Source organism: Bradysia coprophila, unplaced genomic scaffold (genome assembly GCF_014529535.1).
Source record: "Bradysia coprophila strain Holo2 unplaced genomic scaffold, BU_Bcop_v1 contig_70, whole genome shotgun sequence".
Taxonomy (NCBI): domain Eukaryota; kingdom Metazoa; phylum Arthropoda; class Insecta; order Diptera; family Sciaridae; genus Bradysia; species Bradysia coprophila.
Window position 1 is genome coordinate 3,054,887 of NW_023503941.1, and position 14,253 is coordinate 3,069,139.

The following is a 14,253-nucleotide window of genomic DNA, read 5'->3' on the forward strand; positions in this document are numbered from 1 at the left end:
CAAAAAATAAGACCTGGCTCAGTCATAGTGCAGGTATTTGTGTAATTCCGCCCGACTTACGTTCTTTGAAATTTTTCTTTGTTCGCATTGTGTTTGCAACGAAAGGTTGTGGAACAGAAACCTTTTTTACGAAAACTGAAAAATTGTTTTTCCAGCCGGAAAAGCCATTCATATGAAAACCTCTTCAAAGTCGAATTTGTCCGAAACTAAAATTTCGTCGTTTCTGGAAAGTATGGTTCATTGCCGATATTTCTCGGGAGCACCTTTTTTCATGAAGAAGGAGTCGAAATGGTGTCGGTATGAGGGTTCTCCCAAAAAGTGTTCATCCACTTTGAAGTCATTTTCTCTGGCCATTTCAAATCCATTTTTCATTAAGAGTGATATCGCCAAGACTTCAGGTGATTGGGGAACAAGCGGTCTCCGATTTTAATGAGTGATAGCTCATTCGATTCGTCGTTTAATTCTAGCGAACAAGTATCTGCCATTTTTTTTGAAAAAAAAACTTTCTGTGAAAAAGGTTCAAAAGTGAGGACATGTCAGAGGGTAACGAAAACAGTTTTTTGGCAGTAACTCAAGAAACAATTGTTTTAAATTATTGTAATGATGTACGAATGTCGGCCTTGGAAAGACCTACAGGTAGAGTATACGCACCGCTTGGTGCGAGTATATCCGCGAGAGTTATTACTAATAATATATTGAATGTTCGCAGAGTCCGCCTTCTCTGCAGCTTCTAGGTTCCGCGGAACTGAGTATGGGGTGTTGTAGCTGGCCTCACCCACTATCGTCCCACATATAAATGAAACCAGTACTTTTGGGCTGCAAGCCTACAGAAGTCTTGAAAAAAAAGTTGGTGCCAAAATCCAGATTTTTTCCTTCTTTCTGTGGGCCCAACTGCTGGAACAGCGTCTGGAACGCTTCTATGGGAGTAATTTCATATCATCTACTATTCTGTTACCTTATACGCTTCGCTATGTCGCGAACATAGATCGTTACAACATATCCAGTGTTAGTAATTCGAGTGAAAAATTATTAAATTTTTCTCGGCGGATTTTACTCAAATAAAGTGTTAGCGTGTAGGGCATGATCTCAGGACTCCGGAACAATAATTAGTTTTTTATGTGGAACAATATTTGCCTAGAATTAAAAGACGAATCCAACGAGCTATCACTCATTAAAATCGGAGACCGCTTGTTCCCAAAGTTACAAAAATCACCTGAAGTTTTGGCGATATCACTCTTAATTCGATGTCATTCGTTAAGCTATATTCAAAGTACTTCTGATTTCAGCCGGCCATCTTCAAGAGCTTGAAATATGGCCTGGCAAACTCATGCATGGCCTGAAACGGATTTTTTTAATTTTTTTCTAGATCAACAAGAGATAGGCAGCCATAATTTGGGATACTACTTCCAGTTCTTGCACAGAGTTACAAGCCGTTTACTTAATTTCTAGTGGTAGTGACCATTTTCCCTATGTGAAATTGCAAGTTATTTTTACGGAAGCTTTTTCGTTTGACATTTTATTGGTCCCGTTCTTCGATAAGTTACGTTTTGTGACTGTTTAATAAACAGTTTTTATGAAGTAACACATCCATAATACCTAATGTCGAAGCATGACGTTCCTACCACTTCTTTGTTCGATACACTAGACATTTCTTACGTTTTTGGCCATTTCTTTGGCTAAAATTTGGACCTTTAACAAGTTTGAAGTCACCAGAGGTCAGTTCCTAAAAATAGGTGATTTCTTCATCCTAGAACTATCGAACTGCAGGGAATTCGGACGATTTTTCTGAATTCTGTCGATGATTAAGGTGACAGCAGGTCAGTTCATTAGAACAAACCAGCAGTGAACCAGAAAAATCGTTTGAATTCCCTGTAGTTTTATAGTGTAGGATGGAGAAGACAGTGGACCATGAAGACATCACCAATTTTTGGGAACTGACCACTGGTGACTTTAAACTTGTTAAAAGTCTGAAAAAAATGGTCAAAAACGTAAGAAATGTCTAGTGTACAGAACAAAGAAGTAGCAGCAACGTAAGGATTCGACATTATATTGGGTGTGGCAATCCATAAACAGTAAAAAAAATCATCGAAGAATGGTTATTCAATTGATTGATATAGAGAAAGCTTAAAAAATCCGTATCAGAGCGCCGATTCTCGTAACTCAAAATATTCATAACTTGACAGTTGTGTGTATAAAATCCCATAAGAACTGTCAAGTTAAGAATTCTTAAAGTTACGAATGTTTCGAGAATCGGCACCCAGTCATATTAAATATTCATTGACAAACGGCGTAGAAAGAACATTCAACAAGCTCCTTAACATGGCAGGCTGAAATCCGAAGTACTTGAAGGCAGCTTTCGATAGACACCACTATGAAGAATTTTTTTTAAATAAAATGGCTACAAATCTGATGAATTTTCCGGGCCACTTTTTGGTGGAACCCTTATACACCGACAACATTCCGACACCTCCAAAAATGGTTCTTTCATGACATATCGGTATAATCAAAGTATATAAACACTGAAGGTAATGCAGACCCTCAACAGATCAGAGAAATTACGGATCCAAACTTTCAGGTGAATTCATTTTCGTATGTTGTCTAACTTAGACTTGTGCAACATGACGGCCCTGAATACTTCCAATTCACCACTAAATACAACTTGACGTAAACGCCACTAAATCGTTCCAGACTCACCACTAGATGCAACTTGACGCAAACGAATTCAATACATGTGTAACATGACGGAGCTAAAATTCACCTGAAAGTTTGGATCCGTGTGTAACTGCGGATTTGCATTACCTTCATGTTTGTATACTTTGGGTATAATGAGCCTTACTTTCCAGATCGGAAGATATTTTTGAAAAAGATATTTTAGTTTCGGAGATATTCGACTTTAAAGGTTTTCATATGAATAGCTTTTCCGGCAAGAAAAACCATTTTCCATTTTTCCGAAATAGTTTTTGTTCCACAACTTTCCATTGTAAACACAATGGGAACAAACTAAATTCTTAAAAAACTTAAGGCGCAGCGGGCCTTTTTTCGGTACAATAACCTGGACTATCAGGATCAGTCAGGAAATTAAATAAAAATTTGATTTTTCGTTTGGAAACAGGTTCATCACATTCTGTATCGTCAGAATTTTGGCTCAAACGGTTGATCGTTCAAACGGTTGAACTGGAAACGGTTGAAGAGATGTATTGTCGTATACCTCTCCTTGGAAGTTTTTTCATTTTTATTCAAATGGACAAATTTAGTTAATTCAATTGATATGTTGTTGATGATTATGCTGTGCCAATCGTTTTTATTGTTGATTCTTTTTCCCGTGTGGTTCTTCTTTCGCGTAGTTTTTGTTATATCGAAGAAAAAACTTTTATATTTTAAGGAAACGATGAACATTTCCGTTGCGATTACGTAATAAGCCGGTTTTTTTTCTCGTAATTTTTCTATGTTTTTATGTATAATTAAGAAACTCACTCCAACCAATTTATTTACCTATGTTACTAGCTCTATAAAAGTGTGCGTCGAAGCGTTAGAATTTATTTGAATAAAAAAAGGAAAAAAAAATCTTTTTAACAAAAAAAAGAACACAAATCGTGTGACTGGAGAAGTTACAACCAATGATGACGTTTCCGTTCGGCTCGCCGATGTGTTTGAGAAACGGATAAGAAAAAACTCTAATTTCCAAAGTTTATCAAGTGCGGATCTACTCGAATCAATCAAACAGGGTGTGAGCTGCGTCCGATAATATTTTGCCAAGTATGACCTATAGGCTGCGAGCGCACTTACGCCGTTTAGCACTCCGTTTACGAGTGAACAATGGAAGCTCCTCCCACTTTCCATTGTTAAAACGTAAACGGAGAGCTAAACGGTGTAAGTGCGCTCGCAGCTATAGGGTGATTTACATTTAAGCTACCAGCGACCTTACGCCGTTTAGCTCTCTGGTTACAAACGAACAAACAATGGAAGCTCCTCCCATTTTTCATTGTAAGTAAACGGAGAGCTAAACGAAGCAAGTGCGATTGCAGATTTAAGCTGCAATCGCAGTTCACCGTTTTGGGTCTCCGTTTAGACAATGCGCAACGGAGACCCAAAACGGTGAACTGCGCTGGCACCTTTACTTCAGTTTAGCGCCTACGATTAGTTGACTACCGAACTGGTTTCGCACAACGAGTCTATCGTCGTTACATTTATTTTCGCGATTTTCACGAACAAAACTTCTTTCTATGCTGACAAAACTTGAATATCGGCCATAACTATGTTCGATTTATTTCCGCTACGTGTCACACCCTTTGTTGCAAGCGATTTTACAGACGTTCGTTATCCTTAATGGAAAATCACCTCATTTCAGAAACAACGGTTTCAACAACGGTTTCAGAAACAAATTATTATAAATGTTGAATGCCACTAGCAACAGCCATTCATAAACAATTCTCCTGTAATGAACGCGAGCACGGCAGAGTAAAATAAACCAGGCAGGAGCGGTTCATTTTCGAAACGTCAAATAAGGGACCTAATACACGGGATGAAAATGAACTCAAATGAACACTGACATAAATTCAAAAATTTTATTCGCAAAATATCAAGGGCTACTAGATTATTCAGGTCCCTAGTCAAACAAGCGCTGCTGCCTGGTTAACTTTACTCTGTCGTGGCGCGAGTCGTTTTTTTTTCGCGATAATTTTTCCAAAGTCATGTGGCAAAGTCTTTACTTTCTTCTCATTTCCATCGTAATCAACCGTGTGGGCGAAATTTAATTTACTAATTTGACACAAAAAACGAGTGTATAATGTAGCCGACGCTGCAGCGTTAGCCTCGTACGAGCCATTGCGTCCGTAATCCTATTGCGTCTGCAATCCTAGTACGCCCACAATTTGCGTATTCAACCCTATTGACCATTCAACTGCGTAGCCCTAGTGCAAAACGTAAAGCTTTAATAACTTCCTTACTGACTTAAGCTAGCCCTTAAGTCCGTAAGAAAGTTACTTGGCCATGTTGAAACACAGTATGTTCGGTATCGTTGGAAAGGTGAGACTACAGGCTAACTCAGCAAAATAAATTTAGAGCAAAAAAAGATCGACCCAGGTCCAAAACAAAGAAAGGTTCGTCTATCTCAAAATTTTGCCGTACACTCGATTTTAATATTCTGTGATTCTTAATCACGGGACTGCCCTCTACTAATTTGAATAAAAAACAAGGCATCAGAACAGTCGGAGCGTTTGCTGCGACTTAGCCCCGTACAACCCGTAATCCTATTTCGTCCGCAACCATACTTCGTCCGTAGCCGTAATACGCCCGGAACCCTAATACGTCTACAACCCTCTAATGCGTCTGTTGCCAAAATGCAAGTCAAGTTGGGCATGGTCAAATTTACTGAAAGTGTTCATTTGTAAAATTGCGCATAGCGCAATTACGAAAGCCCGTACGAAGTACCTTTCAAATAAAACCAACAATTTACGACATTATTTTAGAAACCCAAAATTTTTTGCCAACTTTCCATTGGGTATTCCATTATCTCTCAAATGAAATAAAAACTAGCAAAATCGGTTGAGATTTACTCGATTTATGTGCAAAAAATACTTAGGGCCGAGTAGCGGCCTTAGTCCAAGGGCTCAAATTTGAAACTTTTATCGCCACGTTCTTTTCAGTATTCAATTACCTTCCATAAAAAACTAAATCTAGCAAAATCGGATGAGATTTACTCGATTTATGTGCAAAAAACACTTAGGGCCGAGTAACGACCTTTGAGCCCTCCCAACAAGCCCACGTTGCATCTTACCCAAAAACAATGTTCAGCAACTTTGTTCTACTCGTCAATACCTTTCATTTGATATATCACAAGCAGCTATTGCGTGCGTATTTCGGTAGATATCGTCGAAAGACTGAAAAACACCTATAGGGCCCTAGCTCTGGAGGGGCCGACCCTACCATGCCCATTTTCGAACTTGACCTTACTTTTGTCGATACCAATCGGGGAAAAAAAGAATTTTGAAAAAAGGTTGTGATTTACTCAAGCTAGAGGGGTCACGGACGGACGGATGGACGGACGGACGGACGGACGGACATTTTTTTTATTGTGGATTCGTCATCTATGAACATAACCAAATGCTTTGCCCTTACTGTCTGCTTCCAATTCGACGTGTTACAAACGGCATATTAATCTTATAAGCCCCCAGTACTTCGTACGGGGCTAAAAATCATGTGCACGACACGTCATCAGGTATGGACATTTTCAAGTTCACTGTGAACCACTTGTATATTTTAGTCTCGCTGTCACTCAGGTCCCTTTTTTCATAGTGAAAATAGATTCTTCAAATTTAGCGGTCGAAACTGCAGTGTAGGTCTATAACAATATAGATACAGCCAGACATAACAAGCACAAATCATACCCAAATAGATATCTGCGAATTCTCAATAAACCAATTCAAATCAAACGCCTTTATTTGTGTTAAAAACACAAAACTGAATTCCATCAATACAACTAAATCACTATCTACCGAATGGCGCCGACGTTGTAAAAGAATAGAAATTCTCTTGTACGCATCTCATCATCGGAACCCCATGCCAAACATTGGTTGTTTCTCCATTTATGATCTCTTGGGTGAAATAGCTTTCTTCGTAGTTCTGTTGGACTTCACCGTTGGGACAAACGCATGTAGGACCTGGCGGTGGACAGTTTAATCCACCGTTGACTGCAGCCTGGCATGGAGCATTCATTGCAAATATTTGACCGATTGCCGAGCATCGTTCTTTAAAAATAATTCATATTCAGTCTAACATTATCCAAAAGTGTTGTAGCGGCCGTTCCATAAATTGCGTAACGCTTAAACCGACATTTTTAAGAATCCCCCTTGCCCCTTCTCACGCTAGTGTCACAAAATGTCGTGACACCTCTCCGGCGGAGTTGTTATGTCACGCTAACCGAAAGCGAAAGTCGATGGGTGAACACGAAACTGAAATTTAAATTTTATTTTAAAGCAAGTGAATGTTGCCTCCATCTATAATGGAGTGCACGAGGGCACACCAAGAAGAAAAATTCAACGCACACATATTTCGGTGATAGAAGCGTTCACGCCGTAAGTGTGCCTAAAATTTGAATTTTAAGTGAACGATTCGATGAAAAAGTGAACCGAAAAATACACTTCAACGCTTCATTGTATGAAAATGACGCTACGTTAGAAAGACCTCCACACTTTCCATTTTGAATTTCGACCGCACTTACGGCGTGAATTAGGATGTGTCGTGAAAATGCTGTTTAAAATTTTTGTTTACCTAAATAACAAGAAGACAATTCAACCTTAGCAATAAATTTATTGCAAAACAGCTTCCGCAATACATCATTTTCATGACCTTGTAAACGTCAGTCACGAAATTGAACGCAGTCAACGTCAATTAAGTGAGGTTAAGGACTACTTGGCGAAAAATTACGTGGGGTTACGTTGACGAGTATCGAATAATGAAAATGATCTATAAAACGAGTAAGTTTTGTAAAATCTTTGTGTTACCTTGAGTGACACCGTTATGGTTATACTTTGCCACAAAATCGCAGAACCCCCACTCCCCTAAAGCGTTACGTAATTTATAATCGGCCCAAGAACGGTATACCTTCTGACGGTTCATATTCGGCTGCACATTGTGGATTACTAACATGTACACATGTACCGTCGCTCAACTTCCTAAAATCTCGATTCTTACAGTGACAATGCGGAGCCCATCGTTTGCCTGAATCTGCTTCCACAACATATCCATATGTGCGGCATGACACATCCCTGTCGTTCATATCGATGAACTCTTTATAAACTTGATTGGGTCCAGTGCATGACACTAAATTTTGGAAAATTAAAAAATCCAATTTTAAACATTAAAGTTTGCAAAATAAGGTTTCGTTTTGACGCATATCCTCTAAATTAAATGTTGTCGCAGTTTAATAATAATTATTTAACTCAATGTCAAATTCACGGCGTAAGTGTGCCCAAAATTTGAATTTCAAGTGAACGAGTCGATGAAAAAGTGAACCGAAAAATTTATTTCAACGCGTCCTTGTATGAAAGTGACGCTGCGTTAGAAAGACTTGCGTGAGAATAATTTTGAGTTTTGACCGTACTTACGGCGTGAATTTGTGACAAATTAAATTTTAATATTCATCTCAACATTACCCGGTTGAATTGGCAATTGGGATACACATTTCGCATTATTCTTCACAGAAACACATTTTCCATAATCATCGGCTATTCTGGCAAAACCCATTTTACAGTAGCAGTCTCCGAATGGCTTGTAGTTCAATGGACAGTCCCATTTTCGACCGTAATATTGACAAGTATTTTGACATCTATGTAAATCGATTGCAAACTCTTCATTCGGATATGTAGCGCATACCGCTGTGTACATTTAAAAGGAGAAATATTTTTACTTAAATGTACATTGAGACGAGAAAGGTTGAACTAAAAGTACTGTTTTACCTTTAGACGGAATAACATTACGTTCAGCCGTACTAACTCCTACCACAATTGCAACCACACAAAATATGACCCTCATTTTCTTTCCAACTAACACGTTGTTCCAACTGGGAATTTTGAAACGTTTTGATGACTTTTATATCAAAAGGTACCTATTGAACGAAAACCCAATATGAAGACTACAAAATGAGTTACTTTTAATTAGAAATTAAAAATTGCCGAATTTTTATTTGTACAGCTGCAGCGACTACGTTTCTTTGCTATATTTGGAATTATGCTAATAATTTTTGCAGAAAAACTAAATGAATAATTCAGTCAATAAATATAGAGATCGGGAGGTACGGGAAAGTAGGAAAAATCGCAGTTTTTCTTACTGTATCGTCAATAGCTACTGTTATATGTACAAATCCGATTTTCTTAAAAATTAAATATTTTGTCTCGTACCTTCCATTTGACATATCGCACCAAAACCAAACAAAAACCCTGTATCGAAAACTTGACTTCAAACTTCCTTCGCTGTTTTGAAGCACTTACCATTGAGTCGCAATGACGTGACTATGCTTGAAAGTTTGGTGCGCAAAACAGAGGTAAACAACGTAAAATTAAACAAGGCATCAGAACAGTCGGAGCGTTTGCTGCGACTTAGCCCCGTAATTCGCCCGGAACCCTAATACGTCTACAACCCTCTAATGCGTCTGTTACCAAAATGCAAGTCAAGTTGGGCATGGTCAAATTTACTGAAAGTGTTCATTTTTAAAATTGCGCATAGCGCAATTACGAAAGCCCATACGAAGTACCTCTCAAATGAAACCAACAATTTACGACAATATTTTAGAAACCCAAAATTTTTTGCCAACTTTCCATTGGGTATTCAATTATCTCTCAAATGAAACAAAAACTAGCAAAATCGGATGAGATTTACTCGATTTATATGCAAAAAAACACTTAGGGCCGAGTAGCGGCCTTAGTCCAAGGGCCCAAATTTGAAACTTTTTTCGCCACGTTCTTTTCGGTATTCAATTACCTTCCATAAAAAACGAAATCTAGCAAAATCGGATGAGATTTACTCGATTTATGTGCAAAAAACACTTAGGGCCAAGTAACGACCTTTGAGCCCTCCCAACAAGCCCACGTTGCATCTTACCCAAAAACAATGTTCAGCAACTTTGTTCTACTCGTCAGTACCTTTCATTTCATATATCACAAGCAGCTATTGCGTGCGTATTTCGGTAGATATCGTCGAAAGACTGAAAAACACCTATAGGGCCCTAGCTCTGGAAGGGCCGACCCTACCATGCCCATTTTCGAACTTGACCTTACTTTTGTCGATACCAATCGGGGAAAAAAAGAATTTTGAAAAAAGGTTGTGATTTACTCAAGCTAGAGGGGTCACGGACGGACGGACGGACGGACATTTTTTTTATTGCGGATTCGTTATCTATGAACATAACCAAATGCTTTGCCCTTACTGTCTGCTTCCAATTCGACGTGTTACAAACGGCATATTAATCTTATAAGCCCCCAGTACTTCGTACGGGGCTAAAAAAGTCATTTGACTTTTAAAAATCGCCGTTGGCTTGTTTTTAGGTTTTATACAACTTGTTCGAAGTTTTCGCACGTTGACTCTTAAGTGCAGTTTTTTTTTCAACTTTTCCGTTTCAAAGACAGACGAAGGCCGACGGAAACGTCTCACACACAGATATTCAAGTAGTCTAGTAAGTTAATCAAAATTACGTATAACTTAAATTAATTAATTCAATCGGGCAGAACATCCACATCTACTTTGTACTTAAAATTATTAGAAGAAGAAGAAGAAGAAGAAGAAGGAGAAAAAAACATGAGATAATATTAGTAACGTACCTAACCGTAACACATAAACATTCATGATTAAAAAGAAAGTAAAATTAGAAAAGTCGTAGTCAAGTTAATTTTGTTGATTAGTTTTTTACTCAAAAGAATAAAAATTAAAATTAAAAAATTGAGAAAAATAAATTAAATTTAAGTCCATCCACTAGTCGGTAGTTTGTAGACGAAATTTTATGTTTTCTCTCCAAAATTTACAATTCCATTTTCATTTCAACTGTATTATGATTTGTAGCCTTTGTCGTTGTTTTGTGTCATAAAAACTTTGATTTAAAAACTGCAAGACAAACCTTCGTTCATTCCATTCTAGTCAAAAAAAATAACAATAAGCTAAGTAAACGGCAGATCACAGCACCTTACTCACGTCACAGAACTTTAATTTCAAATAGATAAAGCACCTGAACAAATACAAGGTTGTATGATACTGGGTATAGGTAACACCAACCGTCATTTTATGAGATCCTTATGAGATTTTCACACAATGCAATGTAGAGGTGTTAAAATGCATTTCAATGTCTCCTTAAATAATTGTATCGCAAATGAGGACAATGTTTAACGTTGTACTCGTCTGTCCCTTCACTTTACGTTTTTTTCTCGGCTGTCCGCGACACTTATAGATCTGATCCGAATAACTGTAAACATAAACACGCCTTTTCACTGGCTAAACGAAGGCGATAGAGGTTGGTTTTCATATAAATGTTGATGTGGTTTTATCTCTACCACAGCACTGCTACTAGCACGAACATAGAAAATATTCGGAGGCTGATGAAATCACAGTAGGCACTGCGTTTCTGTTATACAGATAGATGACTTGTTTTCGTTGTATGAGTTAAAACATACAATACAAACAATCTTAAGTGGTAGCTCATATCACTAAAGCCTCCAAATTTGACACTTGTCAATTCAGTGTTCATGCTAGTAGCAGAGCTGTGTCTCTACACATCACGTACAAACAACTGTACCTTCAAACATAACCTCACATACTTTTTCCGTTATGTTGTGTCTAGCGAGTCTAACCTCAATCTTTTGACATAATTGCAATTACATTCATTCGTTCAAATTCGACATGTTAGACAGATTTCACGATGTCTGACGTTTCAAACAGCCTTGAACATGATGTTTGGATGAAATTGGACACATTCATGTAGCATTGGATCAAATTTATTTAGCTAATTGGCATTTTAGGTGTAAGCTGGCAACACTATTAGCAAAGATCACGATACGTCAAAAATATATGGAAAAATTGAAGAGACAAATGAGGTGACAATTTGAGATCTTTGCTTTTTCATAGAAAAGTGACGCTCAAGTGCGCCAACAAATGTGTAGGACTCCTTATACAAAACTCAATTCCCATTAGTAATCCATGAATCCACCAACCACTAGCTACAACATCCTTTGTAACCAGATTTTCGTTCATAGTTTCATTTAGATGTTTTAACGATTACGGTCGGTTCATTAGTTAACCGAGGTCTAGTAAAATTTTGCAAGGTGTTTTCCTGAATTATGTAGAAATAGCAACACAAGTAGCCAAATATGTAATTTTACATTGATTTCACGGTCGTCAATTGTACTTTTCATCAATCAAGAACATTTGTCGGCTACATCAACAAGTAAAATTTTTTGCAACATAAGAAGCGGAAGCACTTGCAACTTCAAAAACTTATATTGTACCATAACCTCACTTTGAATTGAAAATTTATTTTCGTTTTGTTAGAAAAATTTTAGGTCTAGAAAAATTGTAACTTTTAGACTTAGAAGAAGCGAAGGTTAGCACAACTGATTATGTGTATGCTTGTAGATTTCATAATAGAATAGTCCAAATAAATGGCTCTTTCTTGAACATTTAGTTTAGTCAAGACGAATAGACTACGTGCTATTGGTTTATATTCATCGCAATTTGATATTATTACAACATACTGTGATAGCAACTCTAAATATCTAAACGTAAGAATTCTCCATGACACTCCACTTTTCACCACACACCACTGGACGCTCACAGACACGCTCACCATTCACCACATTCCATTGAAATTTTTAATTGATGCAGAGTTCGTCGCACCCCACGAAATCACACTTTAAATATTAGAATATTAGAACGTTGCACGATGCTATCACTTCTCTGTACTCTCTAACGTGGATAAGTATGAAAACAATACCTACATGGTGGTAGCAAAATGGCGATTTGCGCATTCACCTCAAAGTATTTAAACACCGAAGGTAATGCAACTCCTCGGCGGATCAGAGTTACGAATCCCGACCTTCAGGTGAATTCATTTTTGTAATGTTGCCACGATCACATTTTCGTTTCTCTAATGTTGTTGCACCTGCTATGTTTCTATTGACACTTTCACCTCACCACTAGCTGCAACTGACGCAAACGAATTCAATGTGTGTGCAACAGGTGCAACATAAGAAAACGAATTCACCAAAAAGACGTTGGTGGTGAAATGAAAGTTTTGTTGAGCTATCCAGTGAACTGTGGTGGGTGTGGAGATTTATTTACCTAAACAAAACAAAACAAAAGTATTCACTCGATGAGCTTACAAGACATTATAATGTTACAAATGGACATTTTTCCACAAAGTACATTTACAGGTAAAGAATCTATGTACCTATTGAACACAGACTTGTATTTCAGAGATTTTTATGTAAAAGTAAAACAATAAATGAAACTATGCATCGAACGGCATATTTCAAAAGCGAGAGGGAGAACTTATGAGTAATGAGCCGTACAACATTGATGAAATAAAACTTTGAGCTCAAACTTTTGGGGCTTCCGTTTTCCTTTGATTGTGACATTGCATCCTCCTTCCTGCCATATCCTCATCTGTAATTATTTTATTATTAATGCCACTCCACGCAACCTGAACTCTGGATCTTAGATTTCAGTTAGATTTCATCCAGCAAAACAGTGTGAGCGCCTCGATTTTATTGTATAAAAATGGCGGCTCTGTCGCAGTTTTGAATGATGAAATTGAGATGGTGCCACTGAACCAAGCTATGGTACGATATGAATTGTGTTTTTGGTTGGAACTTTCTAATTTTTGTGGGTTGTAGTCAAAGTCGAAGGCAAGGGCTGCAAGGCAAATTTTAAAGCCAACCAACCAAACACGTAAGATTTTTTACTCCCCAAACCCCCGGGGGAAATGTGTTTTAATGCTCATATCATTGAGGTAATGGAGTCATTTGCTAGGGGAAAACCATTCCCACTCTCATAATAATTACAAATCAAACTGGCTGACCAAGACCATAGCACTCAATCAAGCATAAGAACAGAATTTTTCAAGTCAATTTTCGACTCAATTGTCAAAATTAAGATTGTTAGGTTTATGATGAGAAGAATTTGAACGGAAAATCTGTTTTAGTGTTTGGTTCAGCGCGATGGGCAGACATATCTGCAAGATTCATAGTGTTAGTGTGGCGCTAATAATTCAAATATTTTTTATTTAAAATTAATTCCTAAGGTCAAACGTTAAATATTCAATTGTATAGAACAAACCCACTACCATTACTCTCATATCATGTTTATTATAGGTGCGGGATGTTATAGGAATAATGGCCAATTTAAAGGACTAAACTAAGTAATAAAAGATGGGAGGGAAATTAGGGGTTTTTCTTTAAAGAAATGATAAAATGGACTCGCTTTTTCGCCTGAAACAAACACAAAATAATTGCAAATGAATAACAGTGTACTTCCAATAGACATAACATTGGACATAAAATAAGTGAAATATTAAAATCAATCAAAGATGTTATTGACACAAAATAATTGAAAACAAAAAGTAAAAAACAAACAAAAATGTATTTATGATACTAGTTGGGCTTTATTAACCATTGACGAAGGCCTATTATATTTGAAATATACCAAAGATTCTTACAAAAAGCATTTTGAGCGTTGCGTTTTTCTTACACATCATCATCAATATAGCGGCGGCTC

At 37.4% G+C, this 14,253-nt stretch overlaps 2 protein-coding genes across 6 annotated transcripts in view; one reads left to right on the top strand and one right to left on the bottom strand.

Moving 5' to 3' along the window:
- LOC119083647 (serine-rich adhesin for platelets) overlaps nt 1–3,569 on the top strand; it is a 136,066-nt gene extending 132,497 nt beyond the window's left edge. For 4 of the 5 annotated variants that reach the window (XM_037193420.1, XM_037193417.1, XM_037193421.1 and 1 more), the window contains one exon: nt 3,113–3,569. The gene's annotated coding sequence lies outside the window, so the exon portion shown is untranslated. Of the gene's footprint in view, nt 1–3,105 lie in introns of all 5 variants that reach the window. The other variant, XM_037193418.1, reaches the window with a different exon arrangement.
- A 2,851-nt stretch (nt 3,570–6,420) lies between these two features.
- Nucleotides 6,421–8,597, bottom strand: LOC119083710. Its single transcript, XM_037193499.1, has 4 exons — nt 8,457–8,597; nt 8,154–8,375; nt 7,603–7,821; nt 6,421–6,746 (listed from the first exon to the last, which is right to left on the bottom strand). The coding sequence occupies exons 1-4, from the start codon at nt 8,530–8,532 to the stop codon at nt 6,487–6,489; spliced, it is 777 nt and encodes a 258-aa protein (XP_037049394.1). The 5' UTR covers nt 8,533–8,597; the 3' UTR covers nt 6,421–6,486.
- Nucleotides 8,598–14,253: the final 5,656 nt, after the last annotated feature.

Excerpts from the sequence above, each read along its gene's own strand:
- LOC119083710 (XM_037193499.1), bottom strand. The coding sequence starts at position 8,532 with ATGAGGGTCATATTTTGTGTGGTTGCAATTGTGGTAGGAGTTAGTACG. Across the intron at positions 8,376-8,456 it reads TAATGTTATTCCGTCTAAAG|CGGTATGCGCTACATATCCG; the intron begins GTAAAACAGTAC and ends AAATGTACACAG. Across the intron at positions 7,822-8,153 it reads CCAATTGCCAATTCAACCGG|TGTCATGCACTGGACCCAAT; the intron begins GTAATGTTGAGA and ends TCCAAAATTTAG.